Source organism: Taudactylus pleione, unplaced genomic scaffold (genome assembly GCF_031769625.1).
Source record: "Taudactylus pleione unplaced genomic scaffold, aTauple2 ptg000384l, whole genome shotgun sequence".
Lineage (NCBI taxonomy): Eukaryota > Metazoa > Chordata > Amphibia > Anura > Myobatrachidae > Taudactylus > Taudactylus pleione.
In genome coordinates, this window is record NW_028284785.1 from 379,728 (window position 1) to 405,437 (window position 25,710).

Consider the following 25,710-nt stretch of genomic DNA (forward strand, 5'->3'; position numbering starts at 1 on the left):
AGGAAGGCACTCCAGAGACTTTTTTGAACCTGAGTCTGCTTTCCAGGAACGGAGCCAAACAAAACGGCGAACCACTATCGAAGTGGCAGATATCTTGGAGTCCAGGAGAGCCGTATCCATTGCTGCCTCTCCCAAGTAGGAGGCTGCATCTCTAATGTGAGATATGTAGAATAGTTGTTCCCTTGAAGCATCAGGGGCGAATGTCTTTTCTAGGCCCTTTGCCCAACTCTCAATGGCTTTTGCCACACAGGCCGTAGCCCTAGCAGGACGAGTAATAGCTCCTGTAAGAGAGTATATGGATTTGGAACAAGCTTCTATACACCTATCTGTAGTCTCCGTCAAGGAGGTTGCAGTATGGATGGGTAAGGTGGCATTCTTAATCAGATGTGTTACATGAGAATCCACTGCTGGGGGAATTTCCCATTTAGTGCTATCAGTAGCTGGAAGAGGGTAAAAGGAACTTAAACATTTTGGAATTTGAAACCTCTTACCGGGAAAAACTGACCAGAGTGAGGGAACTCTGGTAAAACTACCTTTTGTTGTTTAAAAAGTGCACGTTTTTTTCTTAGGAATGGGTTCTTCCTCTTCTATTTGCAAAATAAATGTTACTGCTCTCACAAGAGCAGGTATATTTAATTTAGAGAGTGGCACCTTGTCTCCTGAGACGGAGTCAGAGTGAGAGAGGTCTGCATCTTCTGCCTCTCCAGATGATATATCAGAATCAGATAACTGGGTGGACAGGGAAGATAACACAGCACGTTTAATAGTTTTAGTGTTATGAATCCCAAAGCTCATTCCGTCTGAACCCCCATAGAACCCAGGCTAGTGAGGTCTTCCGCCACTAACAGCAACTCGTTGTTCCCTTAGATCTATTAACAATCACCAGTACTTAGGTGGCCACCTGGTCTTAATACTCGGGGTAGTAGCGGTTCACCCATATATACTATGGGATCCGATGGTGAGAGGAACAGCATGAATTGGTACAGTCAGTGTTTCGGCTTATGAGCCGATGAAGCGACTTGGGAGTCGGTAGTGCAGCTGAGAGCCAGAAGCAGAAGTTTGGGTACCAGTGGTGCGGCTTTGAGAGCCGATGATGTGGCTTTAGAACCGGTGATGCAGCAAAAGCCGATAGCAGAATTGAGTTGATGGTGCAGCTTAAGAGCCGATAGTGAGGCTAAGGTGCGGGTGGTGCGGCTTTGAGCTGGTAGCAGGAGTTGGTGTATTTGAGATATGATTTTGAGAGCCGATGGTGAGGCTAGGGAGCCGGTACACAAGTGGGTGTACTTTAGATGCGGCTTTGAGAGCAGATGGTGCGGCTAGGGAGCTGATACACAAAAGGTTGTACTTTAGATGCGGCTTTGAGAGACGATGGTGCGGCTTGAGAGCTGGTACACAAGTTTGTGTTCTTGCGATGCAGCTTTGAGAGCCGATGGTGTGGCTTGAGAGCCGATGGTATGGCTTGAGAGCCGGTGCACAAGTTTGTGTACTTGCGGTGCGGTTTTGAGAGCCGATGGTGTGGCTTGAAAGCTGGTACACAAGTTTGTGTACTTGCGATGCGGTTTTGAGAGCCGATGGTGTGGCTTGAAAGCTGGCGCACAAGTTTCTGTACTTGCAATGTGGCTTTGAGAGTCAATGGCAGCTCGGAAGCGGCTGGTGTGGCTGGGAAGCCGAAGGAGTAGCTTGGGAGACGGTGGCAGCACAGAAGCTGCTGGTTCAGCTAGGGAGCAGATGGAGAGGCTGGTAAGCCGGTGGCAGCACAGAAACTGCTGGTGTGGCTAGTGAGCCAATGGAGAGGCTGGTAAGCCAGTGGCAGCACAGAAGCTGCTAGTGCGGCTAGGGAGCTGACGGAGAAGCTTGAGAGCCGGTGGCAAGACAATTCAGCTAGGGAACCAGAATACACTACCACGCGGAGACACAGAATGCTGACCATGCAGCTGAGCCGAGAGAACCTACAGGAACGATATATTCGGCGAGGTGGCAAAAGGCCAGCGTGCAGAAATAGGAGAGACCAATCACGCCGTGCTGTGGATAACACGTGACTTCCTGATGCATGCAGATCGCCTAGGGAACCGGAACAACAGCGTGCTTTACACTGACTCCGAGTGCTGTTTAAAATATTCACCTGCAATCCGCCGGGAAGCAGCGTCTACAGAAGCCGCTGCTTCGTAAATTCTCCCCAAACTGTTTAATGCATAAAGCACTTTCGATACACCTCTTATAGTTATATGTTCAGAAGGGATGAGGTCATAACCCCAACCACGGGGATTCCGACTCTCCCGACACGTCAGAATCCCAGCGCCGGCATCATGAACGCAGGAATCCCGAAGGTAAGTACCGGGGTTAGGGGGAGGGTTAGAATTAGGGGCTAGGCACTAGGGTGAGGGTTAGGCACTCAGGGGGAGGTTAGGTTCAGGCACCGGGGAGGGAGGGTTAGGATACCTACCTACAGGTGTCGATATTCTAACCGTGTCGGGATGCCGGCATCGGGATCCCGAGCGCCGTCATCCTATACCCAACCCATTCGGAGAATAAATTAGTCACTCAGGAGCAGCCACAGCGATTCCCCAACAGTCGCTTCCAGCACTGCACGGGCCTGATTAAACTTTTAAATGAGAAGTGCCATGACTAACACTGTGACAGTATGCTAAAACATACTCTCCTGTATGACACAATGCTAAAACATCTCTCCTGTATGACACTAACATGTCATAGAAGAAATCCTGTAAGCGGAGAGGTCAGCCATATTGTTCCTCTCATGTGAAGCATATTTACCTGCTTTTTAAATGTAACCTCAGACAGATCTTGGAAGGAAACGTCTTCATGGGTGGTGTCTCTCATACCACCCACTAAAACATCCACTCCAAGATGAGGCTATACCATACCCGCTATTGTGCTAGGCTGCTGTTCGTGTGGGCCCCGTGGCTAGTAGAGGCATGGCAACATGTGGGGTGTGGTCACATGAGCTGTGCCCCAATACAAGGTGATCACACACAACATGAGTCCATTTTGTCAGAAACCGAATAACCTACTAGCACATTTTTTTGCTTTTTTAATATGGTAGAAAACAGGAGCACCCAATAGAATTCCACACAATGATAGCCACAATGCCACTGTGCTAGACACTATAGCCACACATTTGCCTTCTCTTGGATGCAATGTATGGCTGAGCCCAGAGTTGGAGAGCATATACAATGTGACAAAATTATGGGACTCCCCCTGCAGCTGTTGTGTGGATCCATGAATGGCTGCAGCATAGCCCCAAGATGCAAAATGCCAGGGTTCACAGCATTTAGTAGCATGTGGTGATCATAGTTGCCAATTCCGCTAGTAACAAATGGAATTGGGCTTGCTATTTTTTTTTGCCCAGCCGAGGGTTGTATTTCTGGGCTTGTGCTTTTTTTGTGTGCACATTGCCGGGCAGAGGAAGTGGAGTAGCATGGTCACTGATGTCATCACACAGGTACGTAGAAAGCGGGCCCCGGAAGTGTATGATTACACAGGTAGTGACCGAGTTAGGTACGAAGGTTAGGTCTTGGGAAGAGAGGGAAATAGATAGAGCAGTGGTTCTCAAACTCAGTCCTCAGGACCCCACACAGGTCACGTTTTCCAGGTCTCCCACCAAATGCACAGGTTTAGTCATTACTCACTGACATATTTTAAAAGATCCACAGGTGAGATAATTATTTCAATTGTGATTCTGTGAGACCTGGAAAACATGCACTGTGTGGGGTCCTGAGGACCAAGTTTGAAAACCTGTGATATAGAGGATGGGGTAAAGTTGGAGGGGGCAGGCAAGAGGGAGAGGTAATATGAAGGAATTGAGGCAAGTACATGGGGGCAGGGGGTGTTAAAATGACTGAGATATCATTCAAGTCGCTGGTGGTACAGATCGTACTGTGGGCCTGAATCAGACCCGCTCGCGAGCGCTCGCAAGTGGGTCGATGTTGCCCAAGTGTGCATACGCACGGCGGAGGCTGCTCCGTCGTGAGCATGCGCGAGACTCGAATAACGACGGCCAAGCCGTTGTTATGGGTCTCGCACCAAAGGGTGCGTGCTGTGCACCAAAGGGTGCGTGCTATGCGAGCGGCCAGGAGGCCACTCCAAAAAGGAGGAGGGACGGCCCTGATTCAGAGCGAGCGCTCTGTCAGAGCGTCCGGCTCTGAATCAGGGCCTGTGTGTATGCAGCTTTAGAGATATCTATGGTTGAGCACAGGTAATTTAATCAGTACCTCAGTCAATTTGATATAACCACCATGGAAATCTCTAAAACCTGAACTGTTGGGGAGCCTTGAGGACTGCGTTTGGGAACCTTTGGAATAAGGCATGAAAAAAGGAGGTAAAAATATGGAGGCTGGTGTAGAGGGAGGAGAAAAGCAATATAGGTAGATAATAGTGAGGTGAATGAAGTGGGTAACAAGGATGGGTATGGGGCAGGTTACGGGCAGATGTGGAGTTAAAATATTTAGGTTAGTGAAAAGGGGGGAGTAAAGGAAGTAAGGCAGGTAGAGAGTGAAAGACAAAGAGACACCCCCCCCACATTGTGCTTTTTAGGATTGGTTTGGGCTTGTTTTTCATTTCAGAGTTGGCAGCCCTGGTGGAGATGCATTTTTTGCTCCTTTCACTGCTGAAAGGGATGGGAAAGGGAAGGGATGTCTGTCTCCTGGGTTCCCATGAGAGCTCCCTGCAATTCAGGAGTCTCGCAAACCTTCCGGTTGATAGATATCAGATATATATATATATATATATATATATATATATATATATATATATATAAGGATTGGGAGACGGTCACTGATAGGGGAAAAAATTGAAAGATCTGGCAAATTATATTGATCATTACCTGTATATAAATACACACATATATATAGTGAGAGAGATATACTAGGGTGTGCCAGGACGTTCTCTCCTGAGTGAGCTATAAGACAGTCTAGTAAAACCACTACGCACCGCAGCGCCCACAACAGATAGAGCGAGTGTGACTGCGTACCGTGTTCCCGCCTCCTGCCCGCCTGCATTTATACATGGGAAGCGGGTGACGTCAGACCGGAGATGTCCGTACAGGAGACGGGGCTTATATATTATCCGTACAACGGGCGGGGCTCAATGCCTGTTCCCGTTGAACTCTGAGAGTTTTGTTTCCGGTTCATGTGGGAGTGCTGTGGCAAAATAGCGGATTAATCTGCAGTCTGCAGGTTAGTAGTGCCGAGGGTGATGGTGACTGGTATAGGATATTGGGGAATAATAAGTCCCAGTCAGGATTGTATTTGAATTGTGGAAGGGTTGCATTAGGAAGGGGAGAATAGGGGGTCAGTCACTGTAGTGTCCTGGCTGGTATGGCATCATGCATAGTATCACTCTGATGGGCAGGAATTGCTTGCTGATCCCTGGCAGTATGGTATCATGCATAGTATCACTCTGATGGGCAGGAATTGCTTGCTGATCCCTGGCAGTATGGTATCATGCATAGTATCAGTCTGATGGGCAGGGATTGCTTGCTGTTCCCTGGCAGTATGGCATCATGTATAGTATCAGTCTGATGGGCAGGGACTGCTTACTGATCCCTGGCAGTATGGTATCATGCATAGTTTCACTGATGGTCAGGGATTGCTTGCTAAGGGAACTGTGTATGTGCACAGCTGGAGATAACACACACTAACTGGCTGTGCATGAATGGTAATAGGCAGTAGCATTATCTCAGCTGATACTGTGCTTCTGCATATGAAAATATATATATATATATATATATATATATATATATATTAGTGTGATAGAAATTCTGTCCTGCAAAGCAGCCAGGTAATTGCACAGCAGGTAGCACAGATACATGTAAAGCTTTATCCGCATTATAGGCTGTGTTACAAAACTGTGATGCACAGATCTGTCTGTTGATAAATATTTATTCACCTTCGAAAGCAGCGACAGGTAAAATTATTGAGTTGCCATCCTACAACTCATGCTGGCGGCACACTAATATAATATATGTGATATCTAAATATGCCCATATATGTTACATTCCAGTGGGGACCATTTTGTCTTTTTGAATGGACAGCACATGGGTGCTTGGGTCCAAAGCAGTAAGTGCTTACAATGAATATATCGTTGTGATTGAACAGACAGACAACGGTGATGGATAATCTGATCTGCCGCTAACCTCATGTTGTCCTGTCGCCTGACTGTACTGATGTCCATCTGTGAGCTGGTCGTTTTGCCTGAGTGCTGAGTAACCAGATGCATTCAATGAAACCACCCACAGAGGTGGTGAAACTAGAAAGGGATCCAGATTCTTAGGCTGTGGAGGGTAGGAGCACAGAATCTTAAATAGGCGTATTTATAACATGTTTATGCATTGTTTCAGCCTTGTGTGTAACGTGGCTCGCATGGTCTATGGAGATCAGAACCACTGCTATGTGGAAATGATAGTTTCAAAGCACCACTACGCTTAAAATACAAGTTACGCTATGTAATACAGCCAGCTGTAACTCTCCTAAATATGAGATTTGCACTCAGCTATAGCAACTAATCAGACTTGCTTCCAATGTCACTTTGCACTCGGCAGTTAAAAAAACTCATTGTTTATTCTGATTCGGGGGGGATATGTATCAAACAGGTGAAGAAGTTTCCCGTAGCCACCAATCGGTTATTAGCTATCATTTCATAAAATGTACTTCAGAAATGATAGCTATAAGCTTATTGGTTGCTATGGGCAACCTCACCTACTGTCTTTAGAAGCTTTGATACATCTATCCCCCTCTGTGTAAATTTGTACCAAAGTGCAGGGATGGAAATTGGCTCTATTGTTTTCGCTGTTTAGCTCTGTACAAGTTATCCCCCTTCTGGTATTGGCTGTGTCAGGCAAAAAGGGACAACTGCCAGTCACACATCCCAATCTGATCATTCAATGTGATTCTCTAATCTAACTTTTTTTTATTATAAAAAAAAGAAAGTATCTGTGTTGGGGGACAATTCAGTACATTGAAATAAAGATGGGCAATTTGATCAAGTTTGCAATCTTCTAGAGTGGAAAATAATAATATAGAAGTGATCACATTGAATTGTATAATTAAAATGTCCTAGGCCCCTGTGTCGTTGTGCATGCCCTGCTAATGAGGCAGGTCTCAGGGGTGCTGGGTATACGTAGCCGAAGTAAAAAGGAAATTGGAACGTGTGTCCTCAGTTGGATATCAATGTGACTGTACAGGAATGCAGATGTTAGTGGGGACAATGACATGTGTGATTGGCTTTAGGGACCATCCGAAACCCCTCTTCACCTCTGAATGCAGGAAACTGTTATACATACTGTACATCTGTGATTGATACTCATAGATATCTAGTATACTGTAACGGGATGGGTACGGGATGCCGGCGGTCAAAATTCCAACTCCGGGGCATCCCAACAGGGTTAGGACACAGAACACTTGTCGGTAGGTATCCTAACCCTCCCCTCTCCCTACTCTAACCCTCAATCCCCGGTTCCTGAACCTGCTCCTTCACGCACCCTATCCCTCCCTCTTGTGCCTAACCCTAACCTTCCCCCCCAACCCCGCTAATTTCCTTCGGAAAGCCGGCATCCCCTTTGTCGGGATACTGAACGTATCCCACTGTAACTTGTGTTTTAGTTTTTACCCTACAGTGATATAACGTCTCTCCTTATTTCTTGTAGTGTATTCAGACTTTAATATACCCTCTGAATATGTCTGATAGCATGCACGGCTTGCAGAATTCATACATAGACATTACCACATAAGAGTATTTAGTAAGGCTAAAATGCCTTATAAGGTAACCTGATTCTTAAAAGAAACTTGCACCTCAGTAACATTATATCACGTGTAAAGTGGACCTCTTCCCTACATATGCAAAAGGGGAGGTTGTATAAGATAACTCACCAGGCGCTAGTTAGGGTGGTTTACCAAAGCTGCTCTATGAGATCAGGAGTAAGTCAGTCTCCAGCAAATAAATAATATACATGAACAGTTAACAGCGATAAGGGGAAACAGTCGGAAAGCCGATGGACGGAATCCTGACAGCCGACTTCGCGACTGTACAATCCCGGCAAGGATTAAATGACAGGTCATATTCCCTACACCGGGAGCCTGACACCCGGCCTGCCGATCGAAGGTAAGCCAGGTGACTGGCGCGAATAGCCGTGCGGGGGGGGGATTCCGGGTGCTAGGATTAGGCACCCCTCCGGGAGGTTAGGTTTAGGCTAGGGGAAGGGGATGTTAGGTTTAAGCACTTAGGTGGGAGGATTAGGGTTAGGGGGTAGAATAGGTTAGTGAGTAGTTACCTTTCGACGATCAGGATTTTCAGTGCTGCCGGGTTGCCGCTATCGGGATTTGAACCTCTGGCCACGCGGCCGGCGGTAAATCATACTGAATCTGCGCTAAGATTATGTCCTTATTAAAATAGCATATTAACGTGTGGATGTGTTTATAAAAAGGATTTAATATATAACAAAGTTACAGTAAAGCATAAACTTATACACCTATATAAAATAGTATCACTGTAGAATATTTATTGCATACAGACAATATATGACCGCTAATAGTGGACCCAATAAGTGTGGAAACGTGGATAGTCTGTCAGTGGTTCTCAAACTCTGTGCTCAGGACCCCACACAGGTCACGTTTTCTAGGTCACCCACCAGGTGCACAGGTGTATTCATTACTCACTGACACATTTTAAAAGATTCACAGGTGGAGCTGATTATTTCACTTGTGATTCTGTGAGGAGACCTGGAAACCATGCACTGTTTGGGGGCCTAAGGACCGAGTTTGAGAACCTGTGTTTATAGATAGATAAATGGCCAGCTGGGCATGAGCCCTATTAATATTGGAGTTTAAGTCCAGCTGTCATGGAGTTTTATTACCAGTTCTGTATCGGTGATTCCGGGGTCTCTTTAGCAATGAATAACAACGCAGATGTAGTCTGTCCCCTCTGTTTTAAGGTTCAAAATGCTAGCGCTCCAAAATAGCAATGAAGAAATGGCAAGCCCACGGTGGTCCTTGTATTGCAATAGTGCTGTCAGTATAGTTTACTGACGCGTTTTGCTGTCTACATCCCACAGCTTTGTGAAAGGTGCGTTGGTTTCTGCACAGAATTGTTTTTTATACCCAAAACATTATGGCTGTTAATTGGCAGCTGTTTGCAATTAATACGTCATCCACATAAAATAACATTAAAATGATCTTACATTAAGACTCTGACTTCTTTGACACCCCATAAGTGTCAGTCATAGGGCTATGAAGGCTGAGGTGATTATGTAAACAAGCTGCAGTCATACATGAAACAATTCTCATTTTTAAGTTAGAGATATATTTTTATGTTGGATGATATTAGGTTTGTCTCCTGTCCTAATGTAAGATCGGCAGGCCTGGAAGCTGGAGGAAAGTGTGATCTTGTCTGCTCGGAAGGTAGTGATGCTGGGAGGAGGGAAGATGATGAGAGTTGGGAGGGTAGTGATGCTGGGAGGAGGGAAGATGAGAGTTGGGAAGGTAGTGATTCCAGAGGAGGGAAGATGAGAGTTTTGAGGGTAGTGATGCTGGGAGGAGGGGAGATGATGAGATTTGGGAAGGTAGTGATGCTGGGAGGAGGGGAGATGATGAGAGTTGGGAGGGTAGTGATTCCAGAGGAGGGAAGATGAGCGTTTTGAGGGTAGTGATGCTGGGAGGAGGGAAGATGATGAGAGTTGGGAGGGTAGTGATTCCAGGAGGAGGGGAGATGATGAGATTTGGGAAGGTAGTGATGCTGGGAGGAGGGGAGATGATGAGAGTTGGGAGGGTAGTGATTCCAGAGGAGGGAAGATGAGAGTTTTGAGGGTAGTGATGCTGGGAGGAGGGAAGATGATGAGAGTTGGTAAGGTAGTGATTCTGGGAGGAGGGACAATGTTGGGAGGGTAGTGATGATGCTAGGAGGGAGGATGATAGGAATTGGGAGGGTAGGAGGGAGGATTACAGGAGTTGGGAGGGTACTGATAATGGTAGGAGGGAGGATGATGGGAGTTGGGAGGGTAGTGATGCTGGGCGGATGATGGGAGTTGGGAGGGTAGTGATGCTGGGTGGATGATGGGAGTTGGGAGGGTAGTGATGCTGGGCGGATGATGGGAGTTGGGAGGGTAGTGATGCTGGGCGGTTGATGGGAGTTGGGAGGGTAGTGATGCTGGGAGGATGATGGGAGTTGGGAGGGTAGTGATGCTGGGAGGATGATGGGAGTTGGGAGGGTAGTGATGCTGGGAGGATGATGGGAGTTGGGAGCGTAGTGATGCTGGGAGGATGATGGGAGTTGGGAGGGTAGTGATGCTGGGAGGATGATGGGAGTTGGGAGGGTTGTGATGATAGGAGTTGGGTGGGTAGTGATGATCCTGGGAGGAGGGAAGATGATGAGAGGGTGGTAATGCTGGTAGGGTGGAGGATGATAGAAGTTGGGAGGGTAGTGATGCTGGGAGGATGATGGGAGTTGGGAGGGTAGTGATGATGGAAGGAAGATGTTGGGAGGGTGGTAATGCTGGTAGGGGGGAGGATGATAGAAGTTGGGAGGGTAGTGATGCTGGGAGGATGATGGGAGTTGGGAGGGTAGTGATGCTGGGCGGATGATGGGAGTTGGGAGGGTGGTAATGCTGGTAGGAGGGAGGATGATATAAGTTGGGAGGTTAGTGATGATGGGAGGAGGGAAGATGATATGAGGGTGGTAATGCTGGTAGGAGGGAGGATGTGGGAGGATGATAGGAGTTGGGAGGGTAGTGATGATGATGGGAGTTGGGAGGGTGATGATGCTGGGAGGAAGGAAGATGATGAGAGGGTGGTAATGCTGGTAGGAGGGAGGATGATGGGATTTAGTAGAATAGTGATGCTGAAAGGAGGGAAGATGGTTAAGTGGTACATTTACTAAAGTTTGGGATTTCAGAAATGGAGATGTTGCCCATAGCAACCAATCAGATTCTAGCTATTCTACAATGTGCTAGATAAATATTAAGTAGAATCTGATTGATTGCTATGGGCAACATCTCCACTTCTGAAATCCTGCACTTTAGTAAATATACTACTAAGGCAGACGTTCCCAAATGCAGTCCTCAATGCTCCACAACAGTTCATGTGTTAGAGATAACCCACGGTTGAGCACAGGTGACTAAATTAGAACCTCAGTCAATTAGATTTAACCACCTGTGTTCAACTATGGATATCTCTAAACCCTGAACTGTTGGGGAGCTTTGAGGACCGCGTTTGGGTAGTGATGCTGGGAGGGGGGAAGTTGATAGGAGTTTTGACACTAGTGATGCTGAGAGAATAGAAATTGATGAGTTGACACTGTTCCCTTCTATGCTTTCAGCTAGGAATAATGCAGTCACCCCTTACCAGTGCGATGTACGGGAGATGAGCAGTACGCCCAAATCCCGTACACAGGTAGCCTCATTTTGCGCATTTCAATATGCATGCCTATGGGGCTGCAAGCTAAAATACAGGATTTAGGGTGCTGGTATAGAGAGCTTAACTCATACTTGGGAGTCTTTGATCCATCATTCCTTATTTCTCTGAACACATGAGCCTGATCATTCTCTTGCTGAAAATATCTGCTTAATGGTCGGAGGAGAAAGCCAATGGGGGAGATGTACTAAGCTATGAAAAGTGATAAAGTGGAGAGTGATAACTGACCAGCCAATCGGCTCCCAATTGTCATGTTACAGGTTGTGTTTGAAAAATGACAGTTGGGAGCTGATTGACTGGTGGTTTATCACTCTCCAGATTACACTTTTCGAGCTTAGTACATCTGTCCCAATTAGTGTTGACCAAGACCAGCAGTATTTGTTCTCTGTTCTGAAAACAATAAAGTTTTGTTCAAAACAGGAGATAATACCTGTAACTTTGTTATCTCTGTGTGGGTTAGTGATATAATACAGGTGGACTGGAAGGTTTGGTGTTTCGACTCCACAGTCACCTTTTTATTTTACTCTCAGAGACGACAAAGAAATCACCTATTCACCCTGTGTCATAGGTGGTCAAATAAATGCCCCCAAAGGATTCCCTAAAGGCATCGCCTCCAAAAAGTGTTAGCTCTGTGGCTGATTATTAGTTCTCCTTTTGTTACTTCTACTGAGACATGCATGATGGGGTTATGCTGGATATACTTTCCTCTCCTCCAGAGTTTATGAATTGGAACTGATAGTTTACCAGCACTGCAAAACTAAATCTAAACGGCAGCAATGGCCGTTATTGTTTTGGGGCTACTGATCTAGACCAGCAGTTCTCAAACTGTGGGTCGTGACCACAAAGTGGGTCACGGCCATCTCAGCTTGGGGTCGCGACTCTCATGGGGTGAGGTTGATGACCCCTCTGAGGAGAGTGAAACCAGTTGAACTGTCTGTTATTTCAGACTCCTCGGATCACTGGCTGAGAGATCCGAGGAGTCATCAGGCAGCTCCGTCTCACCCCAGTGCTCAGCTACTCTTTTCCTCCTGACCAGCAGCAGAAACTGACACACAGGCAGCTGCCAGGCTTTCTCTGCAGTCTGTGCAGATGTTGTTAAGTAAGTGCAGCCAGGGGGACCACTGCTGCCAGGGTGGGAGGACACAGAATGTGTGTTGATTGCTGCGTAGGGAGAAGAAACTTAAGCAGGAGGAGGAATGAGGGGAGTGTTGAGCACAGACCCTATGGGGGAACAGGGGAGCACACAATGTGGGAACTGGAGGGGGGGCAACAGAAAAAAACAAATTTATTAAAAACCCATTGCCTCCCCCCTGTCATCCACTGCCTCCCTCTTGAAATGCATTGCACCCTCTGTCTTTCTCATCTACTACCTCCCCCTGTCACCCACTGGTTCTCCCTGTTACCCACTGTGTCCTATGTCACCCTTAGCCTCCCACTACCTCCCCAGTCACTCACTGTCTTCCCTGCCACCCTTTGCTAATCCTTGCCACCCACTGCCATCCTATGCTTCTCCCTTCCACCCACTGCCTCTCTGTCACCCGACACCCTCTGCCTACCCCGTCACCCACTGCTTCTCCCTATTACCCACTGCCTCCTATGTCACCTATTGCCTCCTCAGTCACCCTCTGCCTTTTCATGCCACCCTCTGCCACCATCACCCACTGTTTCTCCCTGTCACCCACAGCTTCTTCCTGTTATCCACTGCCTCCTACGTCACCCTTTGCCTCCCCAGTCACCCACTGTCTCCCCAGTCACTCTCTGCCTCACCTTGCAGGGATAGGGGCTTCGAAAGGAGCTCGTCCCTGCAATGTCTAAATGAAATGATCACATTAGCGCAGTGGCGTAAGTTCATACCAGATGCCAGGAGGCAAGTTATTATTTTTGTGCCCCCCTAAAACAAAAGGGAAAATAAATGTGTCGCATATCTATCTATCTATCTATCTATCTATCTATCTATCTATCTATCTATCTATCTGTCTGTCTATCTGTCTATCACTTATGCACAAAAACACTACTATAGAATAGCCTTAAGTGTGGTGACTATATTGTGGGCAATAGAAGAGGCGCCTCCATTGTCTCCCATAGTTCTGCCCCTGCATTAGCAGATACCTCACTTCAGTTTCCATAGTCTACTGTGTCTCCATAGTGCTACTGTGCATGAGCGGTCTGCTGACCACGCATGTGTGGCAGTCATTCTGCAGTAACTTGCTGGGGTCCTGTAATAATTTTCATTGTTAGACTGAGTCCCATAGCAAAAAAGTTTGAGAACCCCTGATCTAGACTATTTATCCTTGAATCAGAGGGATAGGAGAACCTGCCTTCATAGGAAATGACAACGCACTACTTTCTCCTTCATCCACTAGGAGACACTGGAGTTCAAGACAGTGGGGTATAGACGGTGGTAGAGTAGAGCCTGGCACTTTAAATAATTTAGAAGTGTGACTGGCTCCTCCCCCTCTATGCCCCATCAGCCCCAGTTTTTAGAATGTGCCCGAGAGAGCCGGTCGAACATTAGGCTGTCTCCAGCCTTTTCATATAATTTTAATTCAGAGTTTTTACAAGCATTGAGGACAGGCAGGCTGCTTACTGTGGCAGTCTGCCTGCTATGTGGGAGCCGCCGGGAGGTCACCACACGGCTACTGCAGCCTGTGTCCGGTGACCCTGAGGAGGGGGCACAGAGAGAGTCATCGGACCCTGCGAGGACCCGCCACTGCTGACACCGGTATGTGTCCGGGTTCCTCGCCGCCCCCTCAGCCCAGCATCCCGGCCGCAGCAGTTGTAAGTATAACCACTGCTTCTGATTAGGAGGAGCAGTGGATGTTAGAGCTGGGCTCAGTGACATGCTGCTAGCTGTCACTGTTAGCGGCGCTGCTAAAACCTCCCCCCGCTATCCCCCCCCATCTTTCCACGACGGGCCTGGGGACATAATTCCCGGTTAAAACACCGAAGCTAGCGGGGGCGGAGCCACTGGTACGGGCTCTCCCTCTCAGTGCTATGCACTGCAGCAGCATCCCGGAGAAGTGGCTCACTGTGTTAATGGTGGCTCTGTACAACAGCCGCTAAGCGCACTCAGCAGCCCGCCATTTATAGTGGAACACTGCCGGAGCATAGCTGGCAGTCAGCCAACAAGCGCTGCCTCATCCCCGCTCGGGAGAGAAATGAAGACGGGGCCCACCGCAGCTGAAACCGGCTGAGTCCGGGTCTCCCGCCCCTCCCCCCACAGTCAGACGGCTTGTGCTGTCTAAGAGCACCGCGCTGGCTTAGGCTCAGAGCCGCTGGGGAGGGCGGCTGTTCATTACAGCACTCTCGGCTGTTGGTCCCCCCTCCTGTTTAATGAGGGGATGGAGCGCGGGCCCCTCTACAGCAGAGTAATGCGCAGTGTTACTGATACGCCTGCTCCTCCCTCCTTTATACATAGGGAGACTGCCGCGTCCCGCTATTCCAGGGGTCTACACTGGCGTTGTCTTAGTAGGTGCAGCGCCAGTAGCACTAAGAGGAGCAGTAAGATCCTGGTAAAAAGAAAAAATAAATACCCGTGTTAGCGGGGGCGGAGTTTACCGGCGGCCATAGTGACCCTGCCGCCCATTCCAGAGTAATGGCGCGTCCTATATATATATATAGTGGCGCTATTTAGATGTCAGCCAATAGAGAGCTCTCATACCACGCCGTTCGCAGAGGCTAGCGCTTAAAAGCTTTCTGGAGTCTGTAAGGCGGGCAGCCAATAAGACCGGCACAGTGGAGTGTGCCGTAAAATAGCCCGCCTGGGATCCGGTTTCGCGACACGCACTAAGCGCTGTCTCTATAGGCAGGCTGCCAGACGCTCTGCAGTGGCTGTAACAACTAGATGGGCATAGGCTTAGCAGACATATGCCGACCCCCGAGCGTGGTCCTTCTCATCGGTCTCTATTAATGAGGACCACGGTATCCCACTGCTCCCGTAACTAAGAGGGCCTTAGCGGGGAGTTACAGTGCGGCCCCACATTTTGTAAAGTCCTGCTCCTAAGAGGTCAGCACAGTAAAAATGTAACAGTTTCTTGTGCTGTGCATGGCACATCATGATCTCCTGGTTTGGGACCGTGGGGCGGAATCGATATCGTAAGATTTCGGAAGCATAATTGCAACAAGACTGCTCGTGAGTGTCACTTAGGGCGTCCTAGGAGCAGTCGGCTGCCTAAAACAGCATCTGGCCATCGGCTCTGCTGTCATAAGGCATAGTGCTGATAGGTGGGGGCCACCACATCCCGCTGTCTTGGGGATGGATACCAGCCTTTGCGCGTCCATGCTCTTTATAAGCGCAGGCTACTACAGTTAGCAGCGCTATTGTAAGAGATGACAGCTCCTGCTCTACACTATATAGAAGGCAGCACTAGGCGCATGGCGCCCGATCTCGTCTGATCTTGGAAGCTAAGCTCCCCATGTGGGGTCGCTGCCATTCCTCTATTACATCAGCAGCACTGCGTACACACAGTGCCAGTGAAGGTTTGTTAGCGCTGCCTCATACACTTCTGAATACTGACAGCTGGGAGGTTTTCACCAGCGACTGGTTGAGGCCCTGCTTTTTATTAGACATTGTCTCGCTGGCCTCATAGTGGGTTGGGTTAAAAATACCTAACTTGTTTGTTATTTGCATAAACCAACGCAGACTGGCATGGTGGCCCGTGCCTTAGTCCTACATTGGGGAAAGCCTCCAAAGTAGGTTCAACTAGAGCTTGAATGGCTCACCTGATAAGGCGAGTACACCAGTGACAGGAGTTTCCCAGGATCGAAACCAGTCTGGGACAGCACGCTGAAAAATAAATAAATAAATAAAATTTCTTGCCCCCCCACGCCGTAGCAGTGTATATGTGTATGTAATTTGTATTTTATACTAAACTCTGGTTTAGAACATATACTAGTCCGGAGTGACCTCGTTCCTTGGCTCAAGGACCTTGGGTCAGCTCATATTCTACTTGGAGTATGCTCGTCACCTATTAATCTGGCATATAGGTACCTGTGTGTATGTATGTGTATATACATATATATAGCTTCTTGTTCTTACCCTAAAGGTGAGGGTAGTATCTATTCGTATCGGTTTTATGTCTGATACCGAGCATATTTATAAGGAAAGATGCTGAGATTGAAAGGACTCTCCTGATGCGGTAGTTTGCTACGTATAATAACTCCGCTTTACACTATCTCTAAGGCTATATATTGAATGTATGTACTGTGTGTGTGTATGTATGTATAGTGTGTATACACATGTATGTATATACATATGTATATATATGTGTGTGTGTGTGTATATATATGTGTATGTGTGTATATATATATATATATATATATATATATATATATATATATATATACACCAGTTGTCAATTTTCTTTGACAACTGGGTTCTAGATCCAGTATACTATTGATTAGGTGGCTTTATAGTCTAGAGTCACTTCTATAAGGGACCCTATTCATGTCCTGTGGCCGCCTTGTTAGTAAATTTATGTACTTACATAGATGCTCCTGGGACTCCTGGTGTCTAGGTTCAGCTCAGGCTGTAGTAAGAGGCATTCTGCCTCACAACAAGTAGGTCGGGCTATCGCATTGCGGCCTTGGACAATATCTAATATATAATTGTTCACGTCAGTCAATGTCTACAGCCCCCCTTTTTCTGGGGACCTATTATTAATTTCTTTGGGCGCTCTTGGCAGTGCCCGGTAAGTACTTTCAGGACCAGTGCACAACATTATAAGTCACTAAAATGCAGTATCTAAGTACTATATAAGCATGCTAATCTCCTGGTGCAGGAGTCTGCCAAGTCTACTTAGTATTAACTCTTCTTTTCAAAGAGACTGAATTCCCATGCACCTATGTAGGTGTCTGTGTGTGCGTATATAGTATGATATATAATATATATATATATAATATACTGTTATTTTCCCATTCCTTGTATGAATATTTCCTTATAATTGGGAAGTCCGGTTTATAATCCCTAACTGGGGTTATGACTGACGATCTATCCCTTTCATGGGAAAACTGATGCACGGTACCCTTTGCGGTACTCCATATTATTGACTTGTCGCATACAGCACAAGCTATCTCAGAAATCAGAATCTATACAGTGGCCCCTAGATACGTTTCCTATCGGAGAATGGAGAATCCAAGTTCTATTCCATCCTCAAGGCTTAAGTGGTTAAATTACAACAGAGTTGCTGCTCCTATGCCTGAAGGCCTGGGGCCACCTACTGATATAGGCAGGGTCAGGCCTTGGTTATATTAGATGATGGGCATAAAGTAAAATGTTTGTTTTCCATATCACTTGTTGTGACTACTATGATGTCAGGGGTCACTGGTAGGGATCCATCATCTAATAGGTGATATTTCCGTGTATTCCTTGACCTTTACATGGTTTTAGTTAGTACCTTAATTCTGCCTCTTGGCTTATAAGTACTTCATCATTATAAGTGTTATTGTAATGATACACTAGTAGACCGGTTTTTGAGGTATATGTATAATCTCTATATGGATACACCTCCCTAATGGAACGAGCTCAGGTATAGAATGTGGTCCTGTTGATGACCTTCATGTCTCCACTAACATTCTGCTAGTTTCTACAATATTTTCTAACATCTCCAGACTGCAGTTAGTGCGGTTGAGCATGGGTTCTTACCCAACAAAGCCACTCTCAAAGTTGAGGCAGGTTGCTGTGGGATGGAAAAGGTCAGTGACATTCTATGTAGCATCCAGAAGGGTTCTGGTCGCTCACAGGTAAGTGGGCTTACCCACTAACGTCTCAGGAGATGCTTCTATTCCATGCAACCTAACATTACATAGTCGTTATTCTCTTCTGCACCCTAGCTGCTGTCCTAGCAGCCAATGTACTCCTTTATGGCACCTGTTCATATCTGTTGGCTCTACACTTTTTCGAGCTTATACGGGCGTGTAGGTTCATAGTTCCTACATAGCAATCAGTGCCACTATATCTTTTAGAATCTCTTTGGTCTGGCCTAGGGTGCATCTATGGCCTACTGCACATCTTACGTGGAAGTGTGACATTCACTATGTTCCATGCCTCACGCAAAAACTACAGCCACACCACACATGATATTGGAAGCTATGCTGTGTTGGGCCTGGTTAGTACTTGGATGGGAGACCACCTGGGAATACCAGGTGCTGTAGGTACACTGGTCGGCTTTCCTGTTCAGTATCTGTTGATACTGTCATTACTCTGACAGGTTCCTGTTGGGTACTTTCATGGTCCTAGTGCTCTAACCTTGCTTTATGGGAGGCTTCACAATATGGGTAGCTCGCTCTCCCTTGGTGGCTGTTGCCTCAGTGTCGATAACTTTATACGTATCTGTATGATTTGTTTATGTCCGGCAGTGCTGGGATTATTCGGTCTGCGACTGTGGCATATTCCTGTTTTTGACTCTACATTGGGATTTTCTCGAGTTCTTCTTGTGTTATTGACCTTCTCCAATGGATGCTGGTTGGAGCTCTCTGCTACCAACAGTCCGGTTTGGTCTGTTTCAGCTGAGATTACAGTGTTCTGTAGCTTCTCATCTGCGGTCGTTGCCTTGCTAGCCGTTCTGTACCTTTCCACCTATGCTGTATGTTGTGGATATTCTGTGGCTGTTCAGTGATGGAATTTTGATTGAATGTCTTTTGTGCTGTACGACACTTGATCCTCAGCCTTTTCTTTGGGCCTGCGGTTCTTGGCGGTTCCTGTTTAGGTTTGGCCAAGGGGTCGGCCAGTTCTCCGCGCTTCCCACCCGGGAGGTTGGCTTTGGGACGTCCCCACTGTCTTGAACTCCAGTGTCCCCTAGTGGATGAAGGAGAAAACAGGATTTTGGTACTTACCGATAAATCCCTTTCTCCGATTCCACAGGGGACACTGGACGCCCGCCCAGCGCTGCGTACCTGCCGTTTTGGTTGTTTCCTTATAAGGTTGTGTGACTGCATGTGTTCCCTTCAGTGGGTTCCTCTGTTCTCCTTCCATCGGTCTTGTTCCGCTCTGTGGACTTTCTCCTTGTCTTCCTATTGTCCTCCGTCTCCTCTCGGGCTCAGTTCTTAAACTGGGGCTGATGGGGCATAGAGGGGGAGGAGCCAGTCACACTTCTAAATTATTTAAAGTGCCAGGCTCTACTCTAGCACCGTCTATACCCCACTGTCTTGAACTTCAGTGTCCCCTGTGGAATCGGAGAAAGGGATTTATCGGTAAGTACCAAAATCCTGTTTTTGCATGTCATTGGTTTGTATATGTGCAGAAGACTGAATTACAGGAGCTCAGAATTATTCTCAGTACATTTTGGGATGGGATTGGATGTGGTGGGTGCTTGGGTTAGGGAGAGCTGAAGGGGTGGAGGGAATAGTCAGATGGGCAGCACATGTAAATCTAGGCTTGTAAGAGAAAAAATGACCCCTGGAAGTAGGAACAGTACGTGGAGTATTAACTAATGAACAGCATCAAGTCGCCAGTGACCACCTATGTGGTTGTACTTATAATGGCACGTTGTCCGTAGTTTATACATACTCATTGCAAACTAGTTTATTTTAATTTATATTATACATGTTTACTTTTAAGTCACTATATGAGGAGGAATCCCTGATTTCTGCCATGTGTTTTGGAGGCAGTTGGTTGGGATTGATCTTTACCTGGGAAACCTGTGAATGATTAATCTGTGTCTTGGACATGGATCACTAGGCCGTGTTACTGTATCCCTGGTGGAGGGCGTTGAGCTGTTGGGGAACACAGCAATCTTTCTATTAACTATTTGTGCCATTTCCTTTAGCTCCGTCTATAATCTCACTCTTTGCTTCCAGGTCCCCTCCCAGGGATGCTGAGCGGGAATGGGAGCCCATGCTGGCTTCTGGAGATGTGGCTGGCACCTCTGTCTCCTCCTGTTGTCCCAGGTCTGCACAGCCACATGTGGGGACTGCAAGGGACAACGCACTGTGCTCCACAGCTTGCCAGGGTTTGTAAGTGACGGTCCAGGAAACTATTCAGTCAACGGCAACTGCGAGTGGTTGATAGAAGGTATGTCACTTATAAGGAAAGATGGCGGAGATGTGACTTCACACACAGTTGCTGCTTCACATTGATGTGTTATTTGTACTTTTCCTCCAGAATATGAATTTGTTAGTAGAAGTGCATGCTTTATTGTATGATGTGTGTGTGATTTTTATTTATTGTTTTACTACCACCAGTCTCATTTTAGACCTTCCAAGTACACACATAGACAGGCCCTGCCCCACGATGGCTCAATGTGGGTTACCAAGTCAGATCAGATCTAGCTATTTGGTGCCCTGACTGATTGCCTGGATCACTAACATCTTTATTGTGGACAGTTTTTCTCCCATTCCCAACAAGATCAGGCGTTGCATTAGTTTTCAACCCACGTCCATATGCCGAGCCAGTTGTCCGATGTTAGCTGATCAATATTTTGTGGCTTTAGTAAAGGCATTTAATCACATGGGCAAAATGTCTGTGTTAGCTTTTTTGTGTTCTATGAAAGAGTTTGTCTAAGGTTGGTGGCTAAAAGAGGGTAATTTTAACCTCATCCCCCCCCCCCCATCCAGAATCTTACCCCTACATATGTGTTGGTCGTACCCCCCTCAATTGCATCAAAGCGGTTCGTGACTTGACCTATCCACTTTACTGTACCGCACGGCTTGTATTACTGTCTGACAAGTGCTCCACCACCATGAGCTCCCCGGGCCGTCTAACTCTTGGGCTACTACGTACGTAAAATAACTTCTTTTAAAACTGGTTATGCCATGAAATGGGAGTACCTTACTTAAATTTGAAAAATCTATTGTAGAAATTAAAGTTATGGGTTAAAATGTTTTGAAAGCAGTGATATAACTTTTATTTAATGCTCACTTTGCCATAACGTACGAACGCTCTCTCCTCTTAATGGTTTTATTACGTGCAGCTCCCAACAGCAATTACCGTGTGCTGCTGCAGTTCCTTTTTATGGACACCGAGTGTACCTATGACTACCTCTTTGTGTATGATGGAGACTCCTATAGTGACCGCCTGCTGGCCAGTCTCAGCGGGAGCAGCCTGCCGCCCACCCTGGAGGCCACATCTGGAAAGGTAAAGGGCAGCGCTATATTCACCGCTTGTAGTTTATTGCTGCGCTGCCACCTTGGAGACACTTTTATTTTTATTAAGGTGGACACTCCCCCTATCCGGAAGCTACCGGTGAATTAATTTTGCTATCCATCTCTAAAAGGCTGTATAAGGGGAGTGGCCACACCAGTGGTCCTGTTATAACGGATAGTGTTCTAGAAGACCTCTTCCCATTGTGCCAAGAGGGGTTTTTTTTTTTTTTTCTAAATCAGCATTTCTTGAATAACAGTTAACACAATTCCAGCAGAATGGCATATGTACATATACTGTATAATCTGTGGCTGACCAAGCAGCACAAAAGGCACTTGTCTATTGCAAACATCAATTCACATCTTTAAGAAGCTGCATGTCGGTTACCTTGCTGAGACATCACCGGCCATGACTTTGTAGGGATACACCATTCTGCAAATGACGTTTCTGACCGCAAGCTCTTTATCCTCCTAACAAACGCCAGCTTTACCTAACGGGTCAGAGAGACAGTATGCTGGACATTTGCAACAAATAGTAACTCTCCCCCCAACTAGCGCAAGTACACAGATCCCATTCCAGATCCCCTCGTAGTGTTGGGACGCTATATAGCGCATGGGAAATGGATGGTGTTCATGACTTGTGTCTACACGTATCACTCGCCTGATCTGTTTCTCTTATTACAGATGCTCCTTCATCTCTTCAGTGATGCTAACTATAACCTGCTAGGATTTAACGCCACTTACAGCTTTTCTCTGTGCCCCCATGGGTGCTCTGGGCATGGGACGTGCCCGGAAAACGCCCAGTGTTTGTGTGACCCTGGCTGGATAGGTGAGGGTTGTCAGGTCTCTGACTGCAGCACCTACTGCAATATCCATCATGGCACATGTAACCAGGTATGCTTTACACACTTGTGTACAACTAAATCCTCATTCATTTTTGCTGTGTAGCTGCTCTGTAAGCATAGCAACAGTGGTTTTGTGCAGCTCGGTCTGTGGAATCAGAGTAGTGACTACATACATAATGTTCTGCAATAGCCACGCACTTTATGCCCTGGAACACGGAACCCAGTCCTGTGGCTGGTATTAGTACTTCTCACCTACCCCCTCTGCCTACGGGAACTATCGCTACTGTCCGAGTACTAAAAGCTCCCCAATAAGCCTCAGGCGCTGCAATGTGGCCACTAGGTTTCCAATACATACAAAATAAATGTGTGCGTGCGTGTGTAGTCCCTTATTCCTTTTAATGCCATCACCCCACAGTGTCATTTTAGTGTAGTTGGGGTAAAAGGGGGAAGAGGGTTTCTGCTCTCATCCGGACTCCTATAAGAGCGGCTGATCTTGGTGTAGCTTTCCTGTACACCTGTTAGGAGAGGTTTTGCATCCTGTACTTCCTGTATTTAGAACCCAGTGGTTACTGGACGCATGATGTGAAATCCTAAAGAAATGCTGCTTCTCCCCGGGTTCAGTCTGTTTCCTCCCATAGTACTGGCAGGTAAATGTCACTTCCCATGTTAGAAAATTTAGGCTGCAACTCCACTGGGACAGGGATTGATGAGACCAATTAAATATACTTTGTACATCGCTGCACAATATATTGATGCTATATACATCAAAGTAAACCATCGTATGTTCTGATCCCTTTGTTTCTTATATATTTACCTCTGATTTAACTGGACATCGCCTCAATTTTTCCAGGAGACTCACCGCTGCGTCTGTTTTCCCGGGTACATGGGGGAGCGCTGTGACTTGTCGCTGACTGACAATCAGGGGTCTGGGAACTGGTACAATGTGAGCATCCAGGATCCGTCCTTCTCCCCCCGCACTGCAGCTGCTGGAGTGTTCCTACCCCCCACCAATGCATTTTACATATTTGGAGGTGAGGATCTGGCAAATCGGATGATTTTTTTGGAGTTTCCACAGGGTACCTGAGAGCGGTGTTTGGGGACGAGCAGATGCTGCATGGGGGTAGTTACAGTGATTATGGGGTGGTGCAGATCTTGGCATAGAGCATGGGTCTTAAACTTTGGCCCTCCAGCTGCTGTGGAACTACACATCCCAGCATGCCTTGCCACCGTTTTGATATAACAGCATGCTAAAACTGTGGCTTGGCATTCTGGGATCTGTAGTTCCATAGCAGCTGGAGGGCCAAGGTTGAAGACCACTGGCATAGAGTATAAGCAGTACATTTCAGATGATAAAATCTCATGCATTATGTTTCTTTCCCCAAGGTCTGGATCTGAATTCCCCTCTCCCAGATCTGGCTATATATAACTTCACGTCAAATACGTGGGAGAGAAGGCGATACACCCCCAGCCCGGTATGTTTTACCCCTCCTCAGCTCTTTATAGTGGTTTGTATATATAATATTTATTATAATGGGGTAGGCAGGAGGATGTTGTAGCTGCAGTATGTAGTCCTGTCTTGGCCAGAACTGCTTTGTCCTTTAGTGCTGATGTGTATTTGCTATAATTAGCCTTGGTGACATGGAGATCAGTATAGGCCCTAACAGATCTGATAATATTATGTACGGAAATAGTTTGTGTCTATCCCCCTGCAGTACTTTGTTGCTGTCTCTCTTCCCCAGGCTGCGCGGCACTCTCACGTGGTAGTAGAGTGGAATGGCACCCTAGTTTTATTTGGTGGGGAGTTGTCTAATGGGAGACTGACTGATGATACCTGGGTGTTTCTGCCCCTGGAGGAACGCTGGACTGAGCTGACCCGGTACAGCTTCCTACGGCCCCCTCCTCTGGCTAACCACGCCGCCGCCACGGTTGACAACTGGTTGTACGTTTTCGGAGGTAAGAGGCATTACAGCCCCTACTGCCTTTACTGTATGACACCCTGACACAGGATCCAGATACATTCTCTTCTTTAGATTTACAAGTGAGTGGTTCTTGTTTACAGGGTAAAGTACTCTTTGCTTTATTGAGGTCTCTCTTAAAGTTGACTTAAGTAATATTACTGGTATCCAAGTGAATTGTGCCCCCCTGGTGGTTGTATTATCCAGGGGGAGGAGATTAGCTGGCACCTGAGTATGTCTCCTTGCATTTCGTCTTTACAAATATAGTAATGGGAATGTTTTTATTGTTTTTATTTTAGATTATTATTATTTTTATATTTTAGATGATTATTTTTATTTTGAGGAGTTGACCACCTAGGGTTACTTTTTCTATAGCACCCTATCCCTCTCCCCCATAACTAGCGGAACTGCTGGGTGCCCCTTACCCATACTTCTCCTGCCCCGTCAGTCAGGAAGGTTGTCTGTGTTTGTTCTGCTGAAGAGTGTGACATTTGCCGCTGATTGGACACCCTGACCAATGAGATGCTGGGAAATTGCGCCATGTCCGACCATAGAATTCCCGCAGGCCTGCTGGTCGGGGGCAGGGTGGCTCCTGTAGATAATTAATCCTTGGTGGAACATCTCCTTAATGATCTTCTATTCTATTACCCCAGACTATAACTTCTTATCTTGTATCTTTCTTTCCTATTCTCATTATCCTCTGCCCCCTACAAAGGTCGCACATCTCGGGACGTCTTTTCCTCCAAGATGTATCGTTTCAGCCTCCACTCTTGGGAGTGGGAGAGGGTTTTCCCAGCTGGAGGGAAGCCGCCAGCTGCAGCTGGTCACTCTATGGTGTTTCATGCTGCGTCCCGGTCGCTGCTGGTGTATGGTGGTCACCGACCCTCCACTGCACGGTAATAGCCAAAGAATGCAAAACCTGCTGCTGCTTAGTGTCTTCCTGCTGTGTGGATAAATAAGCCTCTCCTAATAATAAAAAAAACACTTTTAGAAAATATAATAGAACTAAGTATGCAACATTTAATTGTCTCTCTTGTACAATTGTGAGACCATGGACCATAGGGTGTGGTTCATGCTGCTAGAGATGGACATTCATCCCCCTTCTGGCAGCCGTCCTTTGCAGCAACTGATTTTAACTAGGGATGTCAAGGCTCGGATTATTTCAGATTTTCCCGCCAAATTTTGATTTGATTTTTTTTTCCCGCCAAAAATCGGGTCTCAGAAAGAGGGAAAAATTTCATAGACAAGCAACATCATTCCTGGACAAAAGTCCATGAAAGATGATGTTTTGCCTCTTTCTGAGACCCGATTTTTGGCGGGAAAAACCGAACTAATCCGAGCCTGCACATCCCTAATTTTAACAGGGTTTTCCTTGCTGGAGTTTTTAACAAACCTCCTTACCAATGACTATTTTAT

At 46.7% G+C, this 25,710-nt stretch overlaps 2 protein-coding genes and 1 non-coding gene across 3 annotated transcripts in view; 2 read left to right on the top strand and 1 right to left on the bottom strand.

The window, feature by feature from the left end:
* Positions 1–5,056, bottom strand: part of LOC148507776 (uncharacterized) — a 70,025-nt gene extending 64,969 nt beyond the window's left edge. The window contains exon 1 of the mRNA XM_088445597.1: positions 4,988–5,056. The gene's annotated coding sequence lies outside the window, so the exon portion shown is untranslated. The remainder of the gene's footprint in view (positions 1–4,987) is intronic.
* Positions 5,057–5,091: 35 nt separating this feature from the next.
* Positions 5,092–25,710, top strand: part of MEGF8 (multiple EGF like domains 8) — a 79,725-nt gene continuing 59,106 nt past the window's right edge. Inside the window, exons 1-8 of the mRNA XM_088445596.1 lie at positions 5,092–5,192; positions 20,214–20,427; positions 21,326–21,489; positions 22,179–22,388; positions 23,190–23,370; positions 23,723–23,811; positions 24,079–24,292; positions 25,010–25,190. Of these exons, the coding sequence (XP_088301722.1) occupies positions 20,241–20,427; positions 21,326–21,489; positions 22,179–22,388; positions 23,190–23,370; positions 23,723–23,811; positions 24,079–24,292; positions 25,010–25,190 (1,226 nt within the window). The 5' untranslated portion in view covers positions 5,092–5,192; positions 20,214–20,240. The remainder of the gene's footprint in view (positions 5,193–20,213; positions 20,428–21,325; positions 21,490–22,178; positions 22,389–23,189; positions 23,371–23,722; positions 23,812–24,078; positions 24,293–25,009; positions 25,191–25,710) is intronic.
* Positions 15,442–15,573, top strand: LOC148507779 (U11 spliceosomal RNA). Its single transcript, XR_015869665.1, has one exon. It is a non-coding gene; the product is annotated as a U11 spliceosomal RNA (small nuclear RNA).